This window comes from Globicephala melas, chromosome 5 (assembly GCF_963455315.2).
Source record: "Globicephala melas chromosome 5, mGloMel1.2, whole genome shotgun sequence".
Taxonomy (NCBI): Eukaryota; Metazoa; Chordata; class Mammalia; order Artiodactyla; family Delphinidae; genus Globicephala; species Globicephala melas.
In genome coordinates this window covers 60,930,917-60,956,861 of record NC_083318.1, presented here as the reverse complement: position 1 = coordinate 60,956,861, position 25,945 = coordinate 60,930,917, and the positions used below count along the sequence as shown (strand labels likewise).

Below are 25,945 nucleotides of genomic sequence, written 5' to 3'. Positions count from 1 at the left end.
ATGGCTTGAACTTGTGCCATCTAAAACATTTTGATGGAGCAGAGATTAAACAAAAAAAAAGGAGAAGAGTGAATGTATTAGAGGACAACAGGACAGGTCCCTCAGTTCTAACAGGAAGAAAAGAGGAACTGATGGATGGTTTTGGATATTGGTAGCTTTCTAGATTTGGTGGTGGGATGTTGAGAGAGAGAGACCAATCTGTTGGTTTTCAACCAGTCTGCTGGTTTTCAGTTGTTTTGTGAGGTAGGAAATAAGGATGACTCCTGAGCTTTTGGCCTGGGTGACTTTATGAATAGTTTCACCACTTACCAAAATAGGGAATATGTACTGTACTTCTCTCCCAGTACTCAAACAAAGCCAGTTAATTATAGATGTAATGGTTTAAGATCTGTTTTAATATCATATAAAAATAAGAGAATTTCATTGCATTGCCCTATTTTTCATCTGTCTTTTGATCTGTTAGCCCCTTGGGAAATACTGACTGTAAAGTACAGTCGATTGCAGTAGACTTGTCAATGACAGACAAAATTGTGGCTTTAAGACATAAAACAACTTCTAATTATTCACGTTGGTGGCATATAAAGATAGTGAGAATAATTGCAAGAAAGAGAAACTAGCTATAAGTTTTAACCTTTATTTTTTTGCTAGTAACAGCTTGAACCAGAGCTGCAAATCATAAATAAACTTAATGAATTAATTTCACATATTTTCTCTGCCCTTGTCTACCCTTGATTAAAATTTTAAAATATATTAATGTTTCTTAAAGGCAAGAGAATGAACCCCATGAACTAGTTCATAACTTGATAACCATCCAGTGAATATAGTCACTAGATATATATTTTAATCTTCATGGTAATTTTCTCTATATACATAGCATGAGTGTTTTTAGACAGAAAAATATTGCAATAATATTTTCCACACACAGAGCATTTTTGCTCTGAAAAGCTCTAAGCAGAAGGTGCTCCAGATGGTGTCGCTTTAATGTGTATTCTTTGTATACTTTAAAAATTATTATTTTGGAAAATAAAGCTTTCTTGATTACACTTAAGGCTTTCTGCCATGATATTTGATGCTGTTATTGGGACTTAGATTCTGTGCTTTTCTTGGTGTAGAAAGAAAAAAAAAGAAAGAAAGAAATCATGTTTTTGAATACCCATTGTTAGTCAGTGAATGTCCTGGACCCTGCTGAGGTCAGAAGGCACTTTTCTGGACAGTAGGTTATATATCCACTGTGACTGAAGTATTCAGTAGATTACAGCATCCTTTTCATAAAATTTAAAAACTATTTCTGCACTTGGCCCACATTCTCTGTGTATCTCTTTCTGATAAATAAGTTACTGTGTGCACCATCTAACATTCTGTAGCTTCGTGCTCATTTGTCAAAGACACCTATTATTAAGCTTTTGTAGAAAGGCTGTTAGTTGTAATAAACACAGTATGAATAACTCAACTGTGTTCATCAGAAACGGAACAGCCTAGCTTTTTGTTGTTGTTGTTAGTTTGTTTTAATTTTTTAAAGATTGTTTAGTTGACCTATAGTAACGCATGAAGCACTTGATGGCTCCCAAGCCTGATGACATCCAGTTTTAACTGCAAATTCCAGACATAAAGAAGTCGACACTGGGGAGTAAACATTTTATCGATATGTTTCACAATTATGGGACAGAATACTTTTCTCAATTTGGGTGATTAATACCCTAAGTTGAAGATTCTTATTTCATATCAACTTATTGCATGTGATTTTTTTTCCCTCCTTGAATTGTGTTTTATAGCAGCTGATATGTTAGCAATACCCTCCAGGGTGAATTATCTTAAAGTGGTTTCTAAATTGTGCATTTAATTGCAAATTAAACAGTAGCTGATTGCCCACAATATCAGCTTGACTGCTTTTGTAACTTTCTGATGATTTAATTTGCAGAGATGGTTTAATCTGAATGTTGCCAAAGCAAACCACTCTTCTCTCACCACCCCCGCAGGTTTTGCAGAAAGAAAGGGACTATTCAAACTTACATTATAAGGTGATTTTTTTTGTTTGTTAAAGAGAATCACGATAAAGGGAATGTGTGCCTATTTAATAAAAGGTGGATTTTAAAGTATATATTATTTTCTTCAAAAATGTATTTCATTCAGTTCAAGACACCTCCCATATACTAGAATGTAAGCTTATGAACAAATAAATGCAATATGGTGTGAAAAAATACAAAAGAATGTGAAGATCCCTTCTAGATAAATGGGATCAAGATAATCAGTTTTTATTTTTTAAGAAAAAGTATATTTAAGTGGATTAGAGTAGGAGAAAAATGAGGGGTTGAGACACTAAGATCTTCAAAGAGGTGGAAACGATAGTTTCAGAGAAATAGGATGGGCTAGGGTACAACTTCAGTCCAGCTCAGCCTTAACCTTCAGTTCTTAAGGAGGAAGCATGAGAGAGTGGGCCTGGAGAGATAGGTCGATACCATATTAGTATTATCAATTAAATGTAATTAATAACTTGCCTTGTTCTGGAAAGGATTGCAGGCTCTTTACAAGGGTAAAGATGGCTTTTTTTTTTTTAAGCAGACTTGAAACAGGGCTGTTTCTCACATTCCTATAGGTGATTGCCTAATACTATATAGAGATGAAATTGAAAGCTTGGAGGCTTTGTCTTTCTCAAGGAATAGTGTGCCTTGACACTTTTTACTAAACTGTTGGCTTCGGAGGAAACAAGCTAGTTAAGCTAATATTTCATTCTTCATTATTCTTGTGATACAGTCTGTGCCTCTGCAGATTGTCTTAATAATTGTTTGCCTCTTTCTGGCTAAAATTCCATCACTGTGCAGCCGTTTCTTATCTGAAGGTATGGGGAAAAAAATACTGTTTCTCTATAAACTAAGATGAGGGTGATTTATGGATGCAATGACTGAATGAAATGTTCTGGACTCCCATCTCTGTCCATGAAGAAATAACTGGTATGGAACATGCCCTCTCACTTTAAACAACTAGAAAACTGGACAAAACATATGAGATGAACTATTTTCAGACTTTAGGACAAGAGGTATCCCAGGATTGTGATCATGGAGAGAAGGGAAACAAGTGACATAAGGGTTAAGATCACCTTGGCTTCTTATCAGTCCCTGGCACAGGGAATGGAGAAACCCAAGCAGAAGGTGGTGGTTTTGCTATATTGAAGAGGTTTTGCTGTATTGATTTCCCCTATAGAGATAGGGGAATCTGTGGTAGCTAAACATTGCAAGATAGAGTACAGAGCAGAGGGGGAGATGCGCAGAGCAAGAGCTTCAGAAATCTTCAAAGGAGTTCCCTTCCATCTTCAGCTCAATACGAACCTGCATATTTGCAGGTCGAAACTCCAGGTAGAAATACTCCCAGGGTGTGCTATGAGTTGAACAATTCCCAGAGTTTAGACACTGCTGGAGTGGGTTCAAATTTTATCTAGCCAAGTTAGACAGACTTCATTAACACAGAGCATTTGTAAAGACTCCAGAAAGTTAATTCCAGAGTATTAAGGCTAAGCCAGCCTTTAGGTAAAGGCTGCTCCATTTTTACCTTACTAAGCTTAAAAACAGACCTCTTCACAAGTCATTTAGTTACCTGGGGTCAAATAGGCAAAAGATCCCAAAACAAACATCAACACCCTTTAAAGGAAGAAACAATCCTGGCACTGAATGATGTCTAGCATACAGTAAAAGTTACTAGCAAAGTGAAAAAGCTGCAAATCAGTTGATAAGAACAGACCCAGAAATGAGAAAGATAATGGAATTAGCAAAGAATATAGACAGTAATTTTAAAATATTATAAATATTGTAAAAGATAGCACCCTTTGACATAAATCCCAGCAAGATCTTTTATGATCCACCTCCTACAGTAATGAAAATAAAAACAAAAATAAGCAAGTTGGACCTAATTAAACTTAAAATCTTTTGCATGACAAAGGAAACCATAAAAAAGACAACTCACAGAATGGGAGAAAGTATTTGCAAACGAACCAATGGACAAAGGATTAATCTCCCAAATGTACAAACAGCTCATGCAACTCAATATCAAAAAAACAAACAACCCAATCAAAAAATGGGCGGAAGACCTAACTAGACATTTCAGCAAAGAAGATATACAGATGGCCAAGAGGCACATGAAAAGATGCTCAACAGCACCAATTATTAGAGAAATGCAAATCAAAACTACAATGAGGTATCACCTCACAGTGGTCAGAATGGCCATCATCAGAAAATATACAAACAATAAATGCTGGAGAGAGTTCAGAGAAAAGGGAAACCTCTTGCACTGTTGGCGGGAATGTAAATTGATACAGCCACTATGGAGAACAGTATGGAGGTTCCTTAAAAAACTAAAAACAGAACTACCATATGACCCAGCAATCCCATTACTGGGCAGGTACTCTGAGAAAACCATAATTCAAAAAGACACATGTACCCCAATGTTCATTGCAGCACTATTTACAATAATCAGGACATGGAAACAACCTAAATGTCCATCGACAGATGAATGAATAAAGAAGATGTGGTACATATGTATAATGGAATATTACTCAGCCATAAAAAGAAATTAGGTCATTTGTAGAGATGTGGATGGACCTAGAGTCTGTCATACAGAGTGAAGTAAATCAGAAAGGGAAAAACAAATATCGTATATTAACGCATATATGTGGAATCTAGAAAAATGGTACAGATGAACCTATTTGCAGGGCAGGAATAGACACAGAGAGAATGGACGTGTGGACACAGTGGGGGAAAGGGAAGGTGGGATGAATTGGGAGATTAGGTTTGACATAAATACACTACCATGTGTAAAATAGATAGCTAGTGGGAACCTGCTGTATAGCATAGGGAGCTCAGCTCGGTGCTCTGTGAAGACCTAGATGGGTGGGATTGGGCGGGGGAGGGAGATCTAAGAGGGAGGGAATATGTGTATACTTATAGCTGATTCAGTTCACTGTACTGCAGAAACTAACACAACATTGTAAAGCAATTATACTCCAGTAAAAAATAAATAAATAAAAAGACAATTATTTACACAGAGAAAAAAAGATGTAAAGGAAAACATAAACATAGAAAAATGGATCTAAAGAAGGAACCAGATGGAACTTCTAAAGCTTCTAAGAATACACTATCTGAAAAGAAAAATCTCACTAGATCAGCTAAATGCAAGAACAGACTCTACATTAAAAAAAAAAACTCAAATTTGAAGGCATGACAATAGAAATTATCAAAACTTAAGCACAGAGGGAGAAGACTGAATAAAATTAGCAGAGCCTTAGTGACCTGTGAGACAATATCATTCTTATGTAAGTATAATTAGAATCCCAAAATAAGAGAAGGATGGAGTAAATATATATGTATATATTTGAAGAAACATGGCCAGACTTTTTTCAAATTTGATAAAAACTGTAAACCCACAGATGTACTAAGATCAACATACCTCATGCATGATAAAGGCAAACCACATTAAAACATATCATAATCAATTTCCTGAAAACCAGTGTGAAGACAAAAAAAATTAAAAAGTACCAGAGGAAAAAAGACACATTAAAAATAGGGGACAAAGATGAGAATGTCTTGTCAGAAGCAGTGCAAGCCAGGAGATAGTATAATGATATCCTTTAATGTGTTGGGGGCAGGGGGGAAACAAAATAACCAAACCAGCAGCTATTAGCCTAAAATACTCTATCCAGCAAAAAGATCTTCCAGAAATGAAAGCAAAATAAGTATTTTTTGGTCAAACATGCTGACTTATACTACAAGACTCAGTTTTTGATTTCTGTATAAATGCCTAGGATATTATCTTCTTTAGTCATGTTTTTGGAATATGTTATTTTTGTTTTTTAGTTGTGTTTAAAATGTTCTTTATAAAGGTGAATTTATTTTTCATACAGCCGTATTTATAGATCCTATCATTTGTTCTGGTTCTTGTCAGTAGACCAAGCTCAAATATGATAGTCTCTACTTTGTGGTTATTATATTACAGTTTTGAGAAAGTTGTTTTTATTAGTCTTGGGACTTGGTTTCTAGGTCTTATTGAACTGTCTTAACTCATTATTGGATATAGGGATTTTTTTTTATCTGGCTTTGAAGTACCATTTAAAATTTAGGTTTGGGGAATGGACAGGAAAATTTATTTTTCTATAATTAGAGTTCTTTAAAAGAACTTCCAGATTTTCAAGATATAAGTTCCTATTTCTTTGGAATCGTTATCCAGAAATGTAAAATTGTTGTTCGATAACACTTGAAATCACAAAGTTGGCCAGCATTTGTGTTAAAAATATCTTTTGATGCTTTATTCAATGTGCACAGAGTTTAGATAACATCAGAGAGGAAAGCTGTTGAAGTGATGCTATTAAATGTCAAACATCTACTGCACACGATGATGTATTTTAGGATTCAGCCTTTGACAAGTGGACTCAAGAGTTAACTTGTCATTACTCATTCTACCCTTCACTAGCTCACAAGCAGACAGCTAAACTTGTCATCACAGGATTTTTTCAGGTTAGAAAGAATATTTGAAGTTGGAAACATTTACAGTTAACGGCAGAATTATACTGCTATCATAGGAGGGCCATTGCCTTTTGGATTTCTTTTACTGCTTGCTCAAATACTCATTGTCGTTTGTTTATAAGCACACCTTTTCAAAGATTTTTGTCTCATATTCAGAGCTTAATTATCAGATAAAAAAACCAAGACTCAAAAAGAGTTAAAATTTTCTCTTTACCTAAACTCCTTAATTTAGCAAGAGGTAATTTTGATTAAGTCTACATAATGTAGGGGCTTGATATTCCTCAAGGAAGTTACCCAGGTTATATAGTTTCATTTAGACAAATATGCCCAGCAGTAGAATGTTTTTGAGCTAAAGATGATGTAAGGCTAAGGTATGTCAGGAGTATTAGAGCAAGTATCAGAATTCTTCAAAAAGAAAATTATAAGACCCGGAAGTCAAGGCTGTTGTGGTGGTGTGGAAAATAAAAACAATAGATAGAGATGCCAGGAGAAAAGAGATGAAGATTACGGGCACCAGTGTCACTGAAGAAGAAGTTACAGCAAGTTCAGAAGATGTTAGAAGTGAGTGGAGTGGGGTGCCAGTAGCTTTATCTTCTTAGAGGAGCATTTCAAGAAAAGAAACCGAAGGACAGAAAGGAGTACTTTTGTTTTCTTTTTAAATTAGGGCCAGTGAATTATCAGGAATGTGAAACATTACCCACCCCCCACCAAAAAAAAAAAGAAAGAAACCAAAACAATCCAGAGTTCAAGCAGCTCATTCCTTTCTCTTTGGGTTGAATCCAAAGTAGCTGTCTCATAGTCTGAAATGAAAATTAAATAGTTTTATACTTAAATACATCAACGATTACTTTGTGTTTCAAGTCAAATTTTATATCTAGTGTTAGAACATTAAAACTTATTTACCCACTAAATACCTCGTCCTATGCTAAAGGCTATTGATGCTGAAATGCTTTCTTTGTTTGCTTGTACAAAGTTTGGGGTGTAGCGGCTAAAACATTCACACAGATAGAGCAGGCAATATGATGGCGGGTAGAGTGGATGTTCAGGATTAAGAAGGGACGCCTGGTACACAATAAGCATTGGATGGAGAGAGATGGGGATGGAGTGTCAGGGAGGGTTACCTGGAATACACCGATGGGGGAGGAGCTGGAGTAACCAGCCAAAGAGCTGGAAGTATTTATTATGAAGACAGGAACATGTTAATTCTTCCTTCCTTCCTTCCTTCCTTCCTTCCTTCCTTCCTTCCTTCCTTCCTTCCTTCCTTCTTTCCTTCTTTCCTCCCTCCCTCCCTCCCTCCCCTCCCTCCCTCCCTCTCTCCCCTCCCTTCCCTCCCTTTCTTCCCTTCCTTCCCTTCCTCTCTCCCTCCCTCCCTTCCTTCCTTCCTTCCTGGAATGGCAGAATTGGAGGGGAAAATACGGGCCAGATCATGAGGGCCTTTTAATCTTGAAAACTCCAGAGCTGCTGTGGAAGGACAGTGATTAGGAAGTGATGTCATTAGCTTCGTATTTTAGAAAGATCATTCTGGCAGTCTTGGGGAGCAGGGACTGGAGAGGTGGAGAATTGGGAAATGAATTTTGTTTGGAGGGGTTTTAGTGATTTCAAGGAGCAGTACAAAGACCTGAAAGAAAGTGATGTTCAAATAAAGAGGAGGCAGAGCATATATGTCAGGGAACTGGAATGAACAGAATTTTGTGACTGAATTCATGTGGCAGTGATGGGGTGGGAGTGGGGGTGGACCAATATACAGTTAATGAATCCTAAATTTCTGGTGGGATAAGTGGAGAAAGTAGTACTGGTTGGGTATGAGGAGGGATAAAGATTTGAGATGCTTGTGGCACCTTAAGGTGAAGATGTCCAAAAATCAACATTAATTAGTATTATATTTTATTATTTACTAATATTACGTTTATTATTATTCTAAGTTTGCCAGTGATGAAACTGAGAACCAAAGAAGATTGATAACTTGTCCAAAGTCATAAAGGGAGTGCAGAGCTAAAACCTGAGTTTGGGAATTGATTGGATTTCCCACTCTCTTAGCTGCTTTATGCTCTTGCTTTTCAATCACATAGAGATCTGATTTGTGAGACAGTTATTGCCTGGAGATAGGGATTTGGGAGTTACCAGCTTATATACGGGGGATGAGACCACTGGCCTGAATGACATGTCTCTGGAAAGTCCTTGGAGTTCATGTGAGTGCACTGAGGTTACAACTTCATTTTCAGAAACAGGAGGTGAGCTTGGGAAAGAAATTGAGGCACCAGAAAGATAGAAGGAAAAGCCAGGAAGAATTGTGCTACAAGAGCCGAATTGGGTGGTATTTTTTTTTCCTCTCTTTTTTTTTAAAGGAATGAAGTCATCAAACAGTTCTAAAATCTTGAAAAATATACCCCAAATATCCATGAGAAGTCACAGGTGATGCTTGCTACAAGGGTTTCTGTTCAGTTATTCAGAAACAGAATGAAAGGGGAAATGAAAGGAGGCAAGGAGGCGAGACCACAAGTTCAGGGAACTTCCTGGACTCTATATAGAGAGAGACGTGACTGTACATGCAAAGAGGGATTGAGTGAGTGGAAGCTGGTGGTAGAGGGGTTTTCTTCCTCTTTTTTAAAATATATTTATTTATTATTATTTATTTATCTTTGGCTGTGTTGGGTCTTAGTTGCGGCACGTGGGATCTTTCACTGCGGCGCGTGGGCTCTCTAGTTGTGGTGTGTGGGCTCAGTAGTTGCGGTGCGCAGGCTTAGTTGCCCCACGGCATGTGGGGTCCTAGTTCCCTGACCAGGGATCAAAGCAGCTTCCCCCACGTTGCAAGACGGATTTTTAACCACTGGACCACCAGGGACGTCCCCAGAGGGGTTTTCTTCTGATGGATGAGACAAGATCCCATTTATATGGATCTAAGGATAATCTGTGTAGAAGTTAAGAATTTTTAAAAAGGCAAAATTATAATTTGAAATATTTTTGAAACCTTACAGAACATTATACATCCATGGGCATACCAAGTTGGATTTCACAGTCTGGCATACTGCAATTGCAAAAGCAGCAGGTACAGATGGGAATGCATTACAAGATCAGCAGCTCAGCAAAAATGACGTTCCCATTATCGTGAACAGCTGTATAGCATTTGTTACACAGTATGGTAAGTATCACAAAGTTTTTATTCAACCCACAGAACTCATAGTAGCATATTTACAGTTTTTAAGTGGTACCTCCATTGGACTGAATTAGAGCCCTTTGTAAGTACATCAGTGAAAAAGAAAAGTGTCGTCACTCTTCAGCCTAAATGCCATTCTTTCTCACAATAAAGCTCATTTAAATTATATCATGTGCCTTTACCATTTCCTTCTTCCTTTACATGCATAAAAATTTTAAATGACATAGTAGAAGAATCTATATTATAAAATGTATATTAAAAATTGATTAAGATTGTACTTTTCAGAGGTTATAACTTACAGTAAATCTAGGGGAACGCAGAGGCACCTTAGTGTGTTTTTAGAAGTGGTAAACTATGGGACAATGTGTAAAAGAATTTACTTTTTGTTGGCCTGCATACAAAGTGTATGTGTATTTATTCCACTCAACGTGCTATTGGTCACATGTTTATATTAAGAATCATGGTCATTAACTGTGATAGTTTGACTTAATTGTAACAAATATTTTTATGAATAGTTTGCAGGTTAAAACCAACTTGATTTATACCCACATGTGCAGCTTCATTTTAATTTAATATGCTATGGTAGTATTTTAGCTATGCCTAAAATTAACTAAAGTATGCCTTTATTATTCATGTTTATTTTCAAATTATTGTTCATTCTTAAAATTCCTTCTGTTACATATTTCCTTAATACTCTAAAAGGTAGAGTAAATAAATTGCTTAACTATATTTTTAATATAAAAATATTTTTTCTTTTAACCTGTCGATAAGTGTCATTGATTTAGATTGTACATGCAAAAAAGTAAAACGATTATCTGGTATTTTGGAAGCTATTGATATATTAACCTTTCATTGTTCTCCTAATATTAAAAGTATCTTTGGGGTTTTTAATTTGAAAAGAAAATGTTATCATTGAAAGAGCTGTAGTAAAACATTGTGTTATGAGGTTTTTTTTTTACTTATTTATCAAGTGTCTGTTGTGTGCTAGTTGCTAAGTTTGATACTGGAAATTGAACAGTGGGAGTAAAGAGTGAAACACAGAGCCATAAATCATGCCTTCCAGTCTGAGAACTAAATAAGCTGATGTGAAACAAAATGTCAAAAATAACAAAGGCTACGAGGAAAATAATTTTAGGAAATTAAGTTTAGAATATGTGTATATTAATATATTTTCTCCTAGAGAGAGTGCCATTTTAAGTATTTTAGTTATTTCATATGTAATCCAAGTACAATTATCATTAATATTCAGATTTATTGTGTTTTAATTATATATCTATTGTAAATATGTATGTAATCACATTATGTGGGATTACTCTATGAAGTTCCTTCCCTTGATAGTATGTTTATATTTTTCTTATCAACTGTCATCATCTGTTTATTTGAAAATGGGGGAAGAAGAAGGTTATCATCTTCATTTATTAGTAATTCAGTATTAGTGCATTTACATTTTGTAGGTGTAAATGAATTGCACACATATTCTGTTTTAGCAAGAGCATAACCTCATTGGGAATTTTCAAATCATCTTAATTTCATAATGGCATAAAGTGCTTCATAAGCTGACAAATGATTAAAATAACTTGACTAGCTTCAGCGTATCCAACTTAATGTTTCTCTGGGGAAATCAGAAGTTTCTTTGTGGTGTTTATTTGAATTTAAAATCATTAAGCATTAGATTGTTTTCAACTAAATTTCATACATTATAACTACTTTGTAGCTCTAGCATAAGGTACATTAACTTGCATATTAAAGTAATAAAGCCAATAAAAGTCTTCATGTATTTTTAGCTTTTTTTTTTTTTTTAATGAGCAGAACATGGAGACCCAATATTACCAGCATGTATACAAGGGAAGATTTGATATGAACTTAGAAAATGCCCAATAATTATAGGATGCAAGTGGTTGGCTCAGAGCCTTTATGGTCATAATTATTTTGAATTTCCTAATCTTTAGGTTAAAATCTAAGTCCAATTTTTTGTGCTCATGGTGTCAAGATCCGAATCTGACCAAGTTCACAGAATAATTCTTAGAGTTTTAATTTTTTTAATGAGTTACAGTAGTTCGTTCTTGGGGGAATATATTTAATTTATGTAAACAAAATTACCTTCAAATTCACATTCAGTTACCTTGTGTACCAGCTATTAGAGATTCACTCAACCAGCAACATAATGTCTCAGAAACTTGGCTTTTTTTTTTTTTTTTTTTTTGTAGAATTTGCTTATTATTCTGTTGTGGTCATTTACTAAGTACCTACTGAGTTCTTCTAGGAACTGTGTAGCTGCTGTGTACAGAAAATAAGACATGATCTTTGCCTTCTAGGAGTTTACAGATTGTGGATCAAAGGCAAACAAGTGGGCAATTACATCTCAAGTGTACAAAATTCTATGGCAGAGAGGTTCAGGGGTTGGTACAGGTGTCCATGGTTTACGGGTGAATTTCAGCCAGTGTAGAGGTGGTGGCTTCATGGGTGAGGCATGGAACCTACCACAGGTCTTAAGAGAAAATGGGAACTAGTTAAGAGAAAGAGGGAATAGGAATTCCTGGAAGAGGAAACAGTGTATGCCTAGGTGCAGAGTCATGAAGGAGGTTGTCTGTTCAGGGAGCTTGGGGCTAGTTAAGTGTGGCCAGAACTCAGTGTGAGAAGAGTGGACAAATACAAGAGGCAGGAGGGTTAGTTAGGAAAATTCATGTAGGGTCTTATGTATCATAATAAAATCCTCAAACTTGCCCTCAAAGCAGTGGGAGGGCTGTATCCATATTTTTAAGCATGTTGGTAACACTAGCCAACCTGTGTCTCAGACCATGCTGTTGTCATTTTCGAGGCTGACTGGAGGGCTGCACGGGAATAGGACAGGGAGTTGTGATAACATAGTGAGGAACTGGGTGCACAAAATAATAATAGCACAAGGGATGGAAAAAGGGGACACTTTTGAGAGAGAAGTCATGATGAAAAATATATGTGACATTTTATTTGGTGTGGTAAGTGAGAAAGAAAAGTTTTGACTTGTAAAGGACTGGGGAGGAAGCAATGCCAAATTCTGAGGTATAGGAACAAGATAAATAAAGAACATGCTGGGATTGGGAGGTGAAGTAGTGAAAGGGGCAGGAGAATTAATTTGTTCATATGTATAAGTATAGTGTGTGTTGCATGTATTATTTATATAGTATATATATATTAAAGTGCATATGTGCATTTGAAATTTTAGGAATTAAAACCTGAGTGGAAATGTACATGTAGTAGTTGAAGTGATGAAGATGGATGGGTTCATCCACAGAATTTTGTAGGGGAGCAGAGAAGAGAGTTGAGGATGGATTGCTGGGATTATCAGTAAATACTAGATAGCAGAATAAATAGAAGACTAGAAGAGTAGTCATAGAGGAAGGGGCAAAAAAGATGAGATCATAACATCATGAAAACCTTGAGATTAACAGAATTTTAACAGGGATTCATTGGATTGTCAGACACTGCAGGGATTCTTATCACATAAAAACTGAAAAGCATCTAGAAAATAGATATTCTTGATGAAGATGGTCCTGATACAGTGGGAATTGGGCACAGAAGCAAGATTATGTGGTTGAAGGATTAACAGGGATGTGAGATGAGAGAAAATAAATATAGGAAACTCAGATTAGTTTTGGAAGGAAGAGACAAGAGACCTGGGGGGGAGGGGCAAAAAAGGATTTAAAAAATTTATTTTGTTTGTATATCATCATCACTCCTCTTCCTCCAGTTAATCACTGCTACTCCTCTTATTTTATATGGGAAGCTTGATGAATCTGTAACTGTGAAAAGGACATGACCCAACTCTTCATGTAGAAGAAGGTGAAGGTGGGAACAGACAAAATTAATATACAAATGTGAGTGCAGAGACTTGAGGAAATTTATACCAGAGAGCCTCACTTTTGTCAGTGAAACTGGAGGCAAATTTATATTCTGGGAGACTAAGCGAAGGGTACTTGTGGTAAAAGAACATTTGAAAAAGATGCTATGAAGGACTAGGGGAAAGGCTGGCCAGAGACTTACTAAAAGCTGAGGATGAAATAGTTGTTCATCAGGTTTACATTTTAAATATTAAAGTTGCAGGGGGAGGGGCTCTTTTTTTCTCACGCATGTTTATGTCAGCTCTTGGATAATGATTTTGTCTTGTGCATCGTTCCAACACAAAAATTTGTTCTATTTTTAAGATATCAAAGTGGATTTTGACCTGAGACTTTTTTCATATAACCATTTTCTTTTTTTTTTAACAAAGGTTTAGGGTGCAAATATATCTATCAAAAGAATGGTGATCCTTTACATGTAAGTGAACTCCTGGAGAGTTTCAAAAAGGATGCAAGAAGCTTTAAATTGATGGCTGGAAAACATCAGCTTGAAGATGTGACGGGCATATTGAAGAGTTTTCTCTCTGACATTGACGACGCACTTCTTACTAAGGAGCTCTATCCATATTGGATCTCTGCCTTAGGTAACACATATAATATAGAACAGAATAAAGGCTTTGCCTTCTCATTTGATAATAGATTTTTAAAATCTCCTTTGATAATCTGAATATTTAATTGAAAGGAACAATATACATAATGGTTCAGAACAGAAATTTTGCAATCAATAGTTGTTTATATCTGCCCCAAAAGAAATTTATGGTGATAATTGCTAAACAGTGTTTTATGGTAATACTTAGTTTTCAGTAGATTTCTTAGTGCTTACTTTGCCTTAACTTTGGAAGTGTTATAGTCAAGTCCATGTAGGCTGTTAATTTTCTCATAAGATTAAAATGAAAGTTTTAATATAAGATTGGTTTTACACGGTTTTGCCATATGGCTGTTTGGCTTTCCTTTTTCATTTATTCTACCTCTTTAGAGTTACATAACAATTTTTTTTTTTTTACTCTTTATTTTTTCTAGATTCTGTCTAATGAAGCAAAAAGGCTTTGCTGCACTGTAAGAGAACTTATTTAAGAAATGACCCTAGAAAAGTTAATGGGTCAGATTGATTTTAGTAAAACCTATATTTACATCAATTAATTCAAAATAACTCTTTTTATAGAAAGATTATGATAAATATTTTTAAATATAAACATTGCCTTTAATCCCAGATTTCTAATAGAGCTATTTTCATTTTTCACATTATTTTATAATCTTTGTCCCCATGCCTATGATTTACATATAATCTTTATTTTATTAATAAACCAAAAATATTTCCCATATATCTACAATGCTTTCAAAATGACAATTTTGAATCTTCATTTTTTCCACAGTTTTTAAAATGTATCATTGAATTATACCATAAGTTACTAATATATTTCTCTCTTGTACATTTAATCTGTTTCGAGAAATTTTTTTATAAAATGACCTTTGAGTTTAACTATATGATGTCCCTCTGTTGAGAAATAGTTTTTTTCATTGAAAGCATTTGTTTAATCTAAAACATAACTATGACATTTGAAGGGATTAATTCTGAAATGTCATAAAACATCCACAGTTTGAAAAATTATTCCAGGAATGTCCCTTATTTGTGTCAGCAAGAAGAGAGTAGTATTGCTATTAAAATAAAGCTTTTCACAATTTAACTGCCTAACTCAGAAGTCTTATAGTTACTTCCCGATACTTCTAAAATCAATAGTTTTAACTCTAATCACAAGAAAAGTTGATTGTATAATTTTCTGGAATATAAAATATGGAATTAGATGATATATCTTGTAAGCCCAATTACCCTGCCATCCTCATTTTTTGTTTTAAGATTTTATTGTAATTTATAACCATGAAGTTATTTATAGTATCTCTATAAAGAATTACAATTTGTCTTCATTATAAAATCATTTATCAAAAATCTGTGACAAATATGCTTTTGCTGAAGTTGTCAAATTTCATGATAGAGATGTCTTCATTGTTGTCAATCTACCAGCAGGAGGTAGTTGGGAAGTATTAGCATGTGTCAGAGAGGAGTGTGTTCACCTTTCATTTGGATGTGAATCCTTGAACATTTACTTGGAGGCTTCTACTATTGGGTCAAATAGTGTTAAAAGTTCTTTGCTTTTAGATGCAATGTAGCTCACCCTGACCTGTCAGAAAAGTGCCCTTTGTTCTAGAATAAACTAGAACTCTCTGGGTGAACTCACAGGAGAGCTCTCTTGGGTCCTGTGAGCCCAAGGCGAAGAATGCCCTACAGTGGCATAGCACCTATTTATATGATATATGACCTCTTCTTCTAAGAACGCTATTAAACTGTCTGAAGTCTGTGGCTAGTTGAACAGATCATTGTGTTTCCTATATGACCTAAACTCTATCTTCAGTTTTCCTTTCCAATTACTTAAGCTTTATTTTGAAAATATCATCTATTTTATTCTTATAAGATTTGTGGAAATATGCTGTAATAGCATGGCTTGTTATAAGCGTAGTAGTATTAATTGCATTTTGTTGAATAAATACAATTACCTCTACAGTTAGAAACTGGATGACACAAGGGAAAATGTTTGGATTATACCAGGGATGACAGAAAATTCTTAATTCACTTCTAGTATCATCTTTGAATGTCATTTGGGTGTCATCCCCTCTTGCTTTTAGAGAGTCATCTACCAGCACAGTTAAGTCAATATGACCATGTTTACTTTCATAGATCTCATGTGCAGGCAAAGTCAGTACAAAAGAGCTATCAGTTGCAGTTTTGAATAGGAGCATACTTCAGAAATGTGTCACAGAGTCTCTTACCTCCCCAGGGATCGGAATGCCCTTTACAAGTGACTGTGTACTTTCAAAGAATCATAAAGTGCTGCTGGCTTTCTGTTAATAGAATGTGTAGGGCTAAGCAGAAAATGAAAAAGTCTTGTTTTCAAAGGTAGTTGGGAATTGAGAGGGGATATATAAGTGCAATCCCCCTGAGTTACAGAGTCAGCACAAGTTATTTATTTGAAGAGAGGTCTCCTATTTCCCCTGTGAGGGAGTAGGTTAGACCAGACCACCACTGCACATCTTCTAGACTCCAGAACTTTGGAGGGTCCTGTGTAGTTGCTGTAAGTATTTGACTTCTTGGGGTTAGGAGGGTGGAGGAGAGTAATTCCTTCTCATCCTTCTCTCCGTGACTAAGGCAGAGGGTCCATCCTCCTCTCAGTCTATATCATCGTTTCCAGGGCCTACACATGACTTCTTCCACTGTCCCCTTACCTTCTCCAAAGAGTTGAAGGTTCCAGGGCTGGTGAAAGCTCCCTTACATGGATCTGTGGGGTAAGGTACAGTTCATAGTTCTGGGATGGTTCATAGTTTGGGGAAGATTTTTATGATTCCACAAGGGAAAAAAGTCAGAAATGTCATTTTCAAATAACAAATAGTGAAATCTTTCCATAGCTACAGTTAAAATACTTTTGGCTTATCTTTTCAATTTGTATTCTAATTTGTTATTAATTGAAAAGATTCCTCTTAGTTGACATTCAGTAGTCTGTAAAGTTGAAGATAAAATACAACCCTGGGTTTTGAAAGTGCTTCATTTTTAATTACAAAGTATAAGAACTATGACGTATAGCCCTGGAATGTTGTTGTAAATACTTTTCCAGAATTATAGAAGTTTGAATGTTTTCCTATTGAAACTTGATTGTGTCAGTGAAATAACAATTGTGAATATTGTTTTAAAATATTGATAAAAGGTAAATTGGTAATACAGACGATTAGTTAGGCCTCAAGTTTTACGTGTGTGTGTTTAACCTCTAGATACCCAAGATGACAAGGAAAGAATTAAAAAATATGGAGCATTTATACGTACTCTTCCTGGGGTCAACAGAGCAACATTGGCAGCTATAATTGAACACCTTTATAGGTGGGTGGATTCATGAACTTTTCTAGACATTTCAAATGTGGCACTCAATAAGACATTATTTCTTAAATTTAAAGTACTGTGGTTAACCTTCTATTTGTGACTATGAATCTTTCGCCATATCTTAAGAATAGTTTCAAAATGGAATTCCCATGAACTATCACTTTAGTGTCTCTTAGTGGAATTAAGACACATTTCAAATAAATAGCACTGGAGAATTTCTTAAATGGATTAGAAATAATCATGCACAGCAAATCAGATACATCCAGTACATAAGCAAGAATTTTAAAACATTTAAGAGGGATGTCAGAGAAGGAAGTACAGGGACCAGAATTCTATACCAGGAATCTGTGAGTACAGTATTTTCTCGTGGTGGACTCTTAATAAACCTTTATTTCTTTATTATGAGTTTGTATCTAACTTGACTCCAATATTTTGGTGTCAGTTGATTAGATGAGGGAAATTTTAAAAATCAAAAACATTTTCTATGTTGGGGCATGTAGTCCCCTGCATTTGGGAGGATAAGAGGAATAAAATGGTAGCTTGAAAAATGACATCTGAAGGATGACAATGTTTGGGAATAACATTTTAAGTCAACAAACAAGGTTTGTTTGTTTGTTTTGCTACGAGCAAGTTTTGTCGTTACAAAAACTTAAATCAGTGTAAATATTGCTTAAGAAACATATAGTTTGCAGCTTCCTTCGTGGATGCAATATTCCCTTGAATAAATTTCTATGAAGCTGAATTCTACTAAAAGTACCTTATTTGGAATTTAGATTCCTAAATCCTCCACAATTGGTCTTTTCTCTTTATCTTTCTTTTCCAGCCACCACTTCTGATACTTGTAAACTCCATTCCTACTGTAAATCTGATTTTCTTATTGCATCATATAAATGTAGTCTATATAGTTATAGTGCTATCTCTATGCCTATGAGACATTGGGACAAATAATTTTTTCTTCAGAAGTTATGTCACCAGGCTGCTACAGTTATCATATTAACATTTTAAACATTGTTACACATAATTCTTAAACTTTATACTTGAATTTCAGATGAATTCCTTCCAATCCTTTTCTTCAGTTGACATATATTTTAGCTCCTACTATGTATAGTACAATGTCCATTAAGGGTCCATGTAACAAAAATAGTTGATAATAATACATGAATGACAAAAATAGTCTTAAGTCTGCAGTTTCTAAATAGCACCGAGGAGCCCTGGGACATCACAGTGGGAACTCACAGGGATGCTGCAGGGCATTTTACATTTTTTTAGGAAAACACAGCGCCCTCAGGACAGATTTTAATATGAAGAATTTTAGCATAAGACATGGAATTATAGAGGAGGGATTAAGTGGTTCATTGTGTGTTGAGGTCCAAGTGATGTTTTAGATTTAAATGGATAAACGAACTGGGCATGAAAGAAAAATAAGCATGAGACATGATTGAAGGATATTTTCTAGGAAATAGGTGTATCAGGAGATGAGATGGTTTGTAGCTAGCTGGCAGGAGGCTGCGAAAGACACTGTTGGTCATGCAGAAACATTTGGATTTCATTCCTTTAAGTGATAAGAAGTGGCTGATCCAATCTGTTTTAGGATAATAAACCATGTCCTGCGGTTGATTGGGAAGAGGTTAGAATAGAGGCAGAGAAACTATTTAAGAAACCATTTCCTTGGGCTTCTGATGAGAAGGGCTGAGTGGGAAGAGAGTGAGCTGGCTGAATATGGGACACTTGGGGATGCTAGTGTGGGAGCAGTGAAATAAAAGAAGAAAAGGAAAATACATAGTGTACATGCTTTATGCCAGAAATTAAGGCAGCTATAGAAACTGGGGAGGTGACAAGTGCTGGAGGAGAAGGTTATTGCAGAAGGAGGTCTCAGGAGAGATGGGAATGTTTGATAGTGTTGTCAAAAGTTTGAGAGGTCAGTTTGAATAAGGTCACGTTGACTTAGCATTCACTTCCATCCCTGCCCTAGATAACAGACCATTTCCTCCATGACTAACTTTGACTTAATTCCATTGACCAAGTATTTATTACGCACTACAGTGTGATTAACACAAAGTCTCTGACTGTGAGATGCTTAGATTCTAGTAGCACAGGCACACATGCAGATAAATCTTCCAGATGTTTACAGTCCAGTGTGATAAAAAAAAAAAAAAAAAGTACGGAAGTGGTTTTGAGAGGGATGCCCACATTATGACATCTTCCTCTATTAACTTGCAATGCCTTTTGCATCTTATAAATTATATATGATGATCAAGCTTGCTCTGTCTCTGCTATGCAATTTGGCATGTCCTTGTGAGTTTCTTACACTATCATATATATTCCGGTCGTGTTTCCTTATTTGTCTTGTACCTACTAGAATCTTTGCTCTTTATAGTCAGGTGTACCTACCTTAGTCTTGCTTTATTCCTTTGATAGACTTGGTCTCCCTTTTTTAGTATGTATTTTAGAAATTTACAAATGTAATTAGACAGGCAACTGAGCAGCTGCTATGTCTATAGTCAGTGACAGAGAGCATTAACAGATACTTCCATGGGCATCAGTTAGAGTTCTCGAGCATTTTTATCAGTGTAAATTTCCTTTTATTGGGGTAATGGCTGTATTTTGTTTTTAATCACTTTGAACTTACATTCGTGAGTACTTTAAATGCTCTTTGTAAAACTCAAGTGTTGTAGCCTACTGGTTGGGATGATTGACTCCTCTGTTCATGTCTGTTCATTGTAAAAAGCCATTCTTAGTTCTATCCAAGAAAAATGTAATTGTATTTTTTAATTAAGTGATTGCTTTTTGAGAGAAAATATCCTGTTTTGAATAACCTTCCAAACACATGCTGCCAGGCATTTTCTCACCCGATATGTACTTTGGGAAATTCAGCCTAGCCCTAAACCTTGAATTTGGAACTCTCTCCTATATGCCTCCTGATTTGCCATTCTTGCCTTATTTCCTGCTTACCTACTGCCCCTTTCTCCTCTTTTATTATGCTCCTACCCCACAAGTCATTTGACACCATTCTGCAAGCACACCTTTATGCCTTAGCTGCAGGTTGTCCCATTAGTGGAATTGTCTGGATATGGTGGGTGAGGACTCCCTCTTCTAAAGCAATGATCAAGTACTGCTTTGTAACTTGTAGTAATATCTTTAACAGTAGTCCTTTCTTATGTTCTTAATTACACTGAGCTACTTGGAAGAAAGAACTGTGTATTTTTCTTTAAATCACCACTGTACCTTTTACATCAGAGACTTTCAATATATGTGTATTAAAAAAAAGAGAGAGAAAAAAATAAATGAGTATGAAGACTTATAAGTTCTATGAAATTTTCAAATAGAAATACATTGTAATAAGCTCTGCTTTCCTCTCACAGGGTTCAGAAATGCTCAGAAATCAATCACATGAACGCCCACAATTTGGCCTTGGTTTTTTCCTCCTGTTTGTTTCAAACTAAGGGACAAACTAGTGAAGAAGTGAATGTAATTGAGGACTTAATTAATAATTATGTTGAAATATTTGAGGTAAATATTTTATATCCTACCATTGTAAAAATAGTTTCGATGTTACTGTTTGCAAACAAAAATGTGTATTTTGGGATGCTTTTATTCAGGTCTTTATGAATATTTAAAGAAAATAACGGATAGTTATATGATCCTTAATTTTTTAGATATAACTAGCTTTTTAAGCTATAGCCATTCATTTAAATCTGGCTGCTTCTAAAGCTTTTTTACCATCTGGTGTCTTGGACAGAATATTTCTATTTATAGTGTTTCTATGTTTTTTTTCCTCAGTATATGGATGCATTAAGTATGTCTACTTAGAGGTATGAAATTTGTGAATTTCACAAATTCGGTAATATACATCAGGCTGATAAGTTTTGCAGTTGAAAGCATTTTAGTGTTTTCTTTTAATTGCGCATGAACTGGAAAAAAAGAAAATTCTGAATTAACAGTCTGTGGTTCTTATTAAGTCATCTCTGTTCTAATTATTTGACTTTTCAATTTGCTATATTATGAAGTTCAGATTTTCATGTTTTATCAGAAAACCGTTAGAATAGGGATGATTTCTTAATTCAAAGGAGTAAAAATAGACTAAATAAGCCTAGGATTTGAATATGGGGGGAATATAAAGGATCTGGGTCAAAGGTCAGCTCCATTGCTTAACTGCTTCTGCCATCTCACGGTTGCCATTTAGCCTTTTGGGGCATTCTATTAAACAGTCTTGTACAAGACCCCTTGTTTTCCAGGGCTATGTATATACCGATGAAATCAAATAGCTTAATGTGATAGGTCACCTTTTGTAGAGTTCGTACATTCTTACAATAACTGATAAAAAGATTACTTAGCAAAGGGAAAGAAACTATTTTAATAAAATAAAATAACACAGTTTGTATCTTAATTTATATAGGAATGGACCAGAATTGTTGGATCCTCTTTGCTCTTTGATCTCCTTTTCACTTCTTCCTATACGTGTCTACTGTTTTTGATCAATAGCAACTTCTTTGCAATAGTTCTGATGCTGAGAAATGAAAGACGTAGAAAAAAAAATGTGTGGCTTTGCATGCTCTGTTTATTTTCTATTTTTGTACTGTTAAATAAAAATGTTTACATAGTTTTGTTAAATCCAACTTTAACCAAATGGTGAAAATTTCATAAGCACTTGATCAACATTTCTGTTTGAGAAATGAGTCTTGTCTGTCAACCTACATAAACTCTATCAAACACATCATCAGCCCCTTTGCTAATTAAATTGCCTCAGCAAAGGGGATTCCATTGATGGAATCTGCAGCCTGAAATGATATCATCATAAGATGTTCTGAACTTTATGAGGCTGTATCTAGTTGGCTTTATTTCTGCCCTAGCTTTGTGGGCCCATGCTGCTAAAGATGGCCATTCTCATTTATTTTTAATGTGTTGGTCTTTAAATTCCTGAAGAAAGTTATGTGAGGATAAGTACCATCACTCCTTGTATTTTATTAGAATGTCCCAAATTATATTTTAAACAGGTTAAAGAAGACCAAGTCAAACAAATGGACATAGAAAATAGCTTTATTACCAAGTGGAAAGACACTCAAGTGAGTAGTAATAGTTAGATCTCTGATAAAAAAAAAATTTTTTTAAACAACAAAAAACAAAAATATTTTCATTGTAAGTAAATATTTGTTGTGTTTATTTTCAAATTCCTATTTGAAGCGAAGTAAAAGTAATGGGGAAAAAGAACCTAGATAAAATAGTCATGAAATTCTGTAGCATTGCATATATGCAAAATGCCAAAGTATGCAAATATAAATTTTTTAAAACATAGATGGAAAAATCAGTTTTAATCTTATCAAAATGTCCTTTTTAAAATCAGTTTTCATTTATAAAAGCACTATTGAAAATATTAGTGGATTTCAAAAGAAGCATTTAAAGTCAAAAGAAATACTAGAATAAACTGAAAGTTCAGACTCCCTAATGATTCTTTCCATTATCCTTTTGAAATAAGTTATTTCTTATATGCTTTTGCTTTGCATGCTCTTGGATGATTGCACTAGTGGGAATGTTTCTATTGTGCTCTTTGTAACATACGTTATTTATGTCTTAAGTTGACTTTTCTAGATCTTTTCTTGCTTTCCTTGGTTGCATCATACCAGATTTGTGTGTTCAGGTTGCACTATACTTTTCTAGAGTACCTTTCCTTGTTTGATGAATATTCACTGGACTTTCTTAAAGTTGGTCTTCTAATAACTAGGAATTGTAGTGGATTCAGGGTACCAATGCAAATAATAGAAGTGGGTCAAGTATCAATAAATTCTCCATATAGATACACTCATAGGATGAGGCCAATGCTTCCTTCTTAGTCAAACCCTAAGTTCACCTCATTCCTGAAATACACACAACTAATTAGAGAAGTTGTCGGAGTTATCATTCCATATGAGGGATGTGAGGAAAGGCTTTCATCCTAGTGCCTAGCTCCCCGAGTACTAATACTATGACATTAATTCTCTTAGACAGTATGTCCTCCATTTTGACCCAAAGTAATTAATGCAGCCTCCAGAGAAGTTAGCAGTAACACTAAAAAATGTGGCTCCTTATCAGTTAGTTCTCTTGGATTCTTGCTTTTCAGGGAGAGTTTCAGTTATGAAATAAAGGATTGTGTGAGCCCATGGGATATTCTTTGGCAGCACTATCTATATTGTTATTGGATAAAGTATGAGTACCATTCTGCAAGTTTATCATTTATATTCATACTACAATAAAGAAATGAGCCTTGAATGCTTTCTGATTAAGTAGAAGTCAGTAAAACAAGAAAAGAATTGTCTATAAAATAGAGTAATTGGGAAAGAAAAGTAGAACAGTTTGGAAAAAATCTGTTGTTTTGCTGGAGTTTTTCTCTAGTCCATTCAAAACTCCTCTGAAGTAGTTTCCTGACAGTCTCTAAGTCTTATCCCTGTTTGAATTTCTTAGCTATTCTTGTTTTTGGCTGCGTGCTATGAGTTCTTTGTATTTGGTTTTTTAATTTTTAAAATGTGTCCTTCCTGGAGAGTTGTTTATGCAAACACAGGGAAAAGTAAAAATGTCAACTGTATCTTTTCTTCCCTAGAATTTTTATGTAGCACCAAAAGTGAGGAAGAAAAATTGGAAATAAGCTTTTCTAAGCCTGTAGTGTCAGAATAACTAAGAGCAGTTCTTCAAAGTACATTTTTAATGTTTTTTCCACTAAATTTACTCATCAGGTTGATTCTGAGGCAGATTTAACTGTGGAAAGATCATTCCTCCATTATGACCTTTTTTTAAAAATGAGTGATGGATATTATTTCCAAGTGTTTATATAACTTAAGGGAATTTCTGAAAAAATTTACTAAATTTACTCATCAGGTTGATTCTGAGGCAGATTTAACTGTGGAAAGATCATTCCTCCATTATGACCTTTTTTTAAAAATGAGTGATGGATATTATTTCCAAGTGTTTATATAACTTAAGGGAATTTCTGAAAAAAGCGACTCAAAATATTTTTCAAGATTCGTTTCGTTCTTTGTTAATCTTCTCCACATGTGCTGTCAGTCTACGTAGTGATATCTTACGCTTTTTATTTTCTGGCTTGTGTATTCTTCACTTAGTGTGTCTTCTTGGTTATAACAGTGACCCAAATAACCTAGCACTTGATGCTTGGCTAAAGGTAATTAAAATAAAAACTTGATTATCTCCTTATTCTATCACTTCACTTTTAATTTTATTTGCTAAATATACTTTTTCTATTTGTAATTTTAACACAGCTCTGACCTAATTTATCTTCAAATTTCAATTTTTGGACTTATCATCTCTTTATGTCCACTGTAGCCAGATTCATTATCTCAATAAGAATGTTAAGGGTATGTGAGGTCACTAAACTTCGGAGTAAGAGAGAAAAAACTGCATTGCGATTGAGTTTGCTAACTATGTCATTTGTGTAGATTGCTTGTCCTTAATCAACCACATCCAGAAAATGGGTATCATTATGCAACTTAACAGGGGGAATGATCTCATTTCATTATTATAAAATCGTTAGAAATATGACTGGGGTTTTCTAACCATCTTAAGTGTCATGTGTGTGTTCTTGCAAGATACTTACATTTGCTCTCTTCACATCTGCCCTTTTCTAGGTTTCCCAGGCCGGAGATTTGTTAATTGAAGTATATGTAGAAAGGAAGGAACCTGACTGCAGTATTATAATTCGGGTGAGCCCTAAAGATGGATGTAAAGAGTACTGTTGGAAGTCATAAGTGTTAGCATTAGTTTGCATGTCTTGAATTTTCTATTGTTTCTTCTGTCTTATTTTACATGTCCGATTCAAGTCATGACAAGTTTGACTCTTCATGCCAATATCCTCTGGGAATTCCATGTTTTAATGAGTTGGAAAGAGACCATCCTATGTTCTTTAGGTTATGGTTAGGACGTACTGTAGGTTCTGGAAAACCACCTGAGCTCAATCACCTGCTCCTCTCCTTTCTTCCTTGTCAACATTAGGCAACGTATATACTCCATCTGAGTCTCAATCTTCTGATCTGTAAAATGAGGGAACATTACAGTATTTACATCATAGCACTGATGTGAGGACGCAATAAGATCCTGCCTATGAAACACTTAGCAAATTGCTTGGTACATAAGTGTTTAATAAATAACTACTACTAGTAGTACTATTATTATTAATCCCCCACCCTTGTATCCTAGACATTAGCTTCCAGTCTTTCAATGTCTGAATATTCAATAACTCTCTTCTTCCTTGAGACCATTAGTTAGCCATTTGTTCTGAATTAAAAAGATCCCTCTCGTGTTACCATATTCTGTACTTAGTCTGCCTGAGCGAGAGTGAGACTACTTTCTCTGTAGGCAGAATAGACATGATGCCATCTAACAGCAGAAATTCAGCTTTAGCTTTTTATCACTTTTAAAGTCCAAGATTAAACAGAGTCTTAACATTAGATATTTCTGGACTTCACTTAGGTCAAAGATATTGTAATTATTATTTTATATTTTTTAA

General features: G+C 35.0%; 1 protein-coding gene across 5 annotated transcripts in view; it reads left to right on the top strand.

Annotated features, from left to right (window-relative positions):
• The window catches only part of ARAP2 (ArfGAP with RhoGAP domain, ankyrin repeat and PH domain 2), a 199,575-nt gene that overhangs the window by 109,244 nt on the left and 64,386 nt on the right, over positions 1-25,945 (top strand). For 4 of the 5 annotated variants that reach the window (XM_030881005.2, XM_060299231.1, XM_030881004.2 and 1 more), the window contains exons 20-25: positions 9,482-9,645; positions 13,907-14,119; positions 17,352-17,457; positions 20,820-20,967; positions 22,452-22,520; positions 25,068-25,142. In XM_030881005.2, the coding sequence (XP_030736865.2) occupies positions 9,482-9,645; positions 13,907-14,119; positions 17,352-17,457; positions 20,820-20,967; positions 22,452-22,520; positions 25,068-25,142 (775 nt within the window). The remainder of the gene's footprint in view (positions 1-9,481; positions 9,646-13,906; positions 14,120-17,351; positions 17,458-20,819; positions 20,968-22,451; positions 22,521-25,067; positions 25,143-25,945) is intronic. The other variant, XM_060299232.1, reaches the window with a different exon arrangement.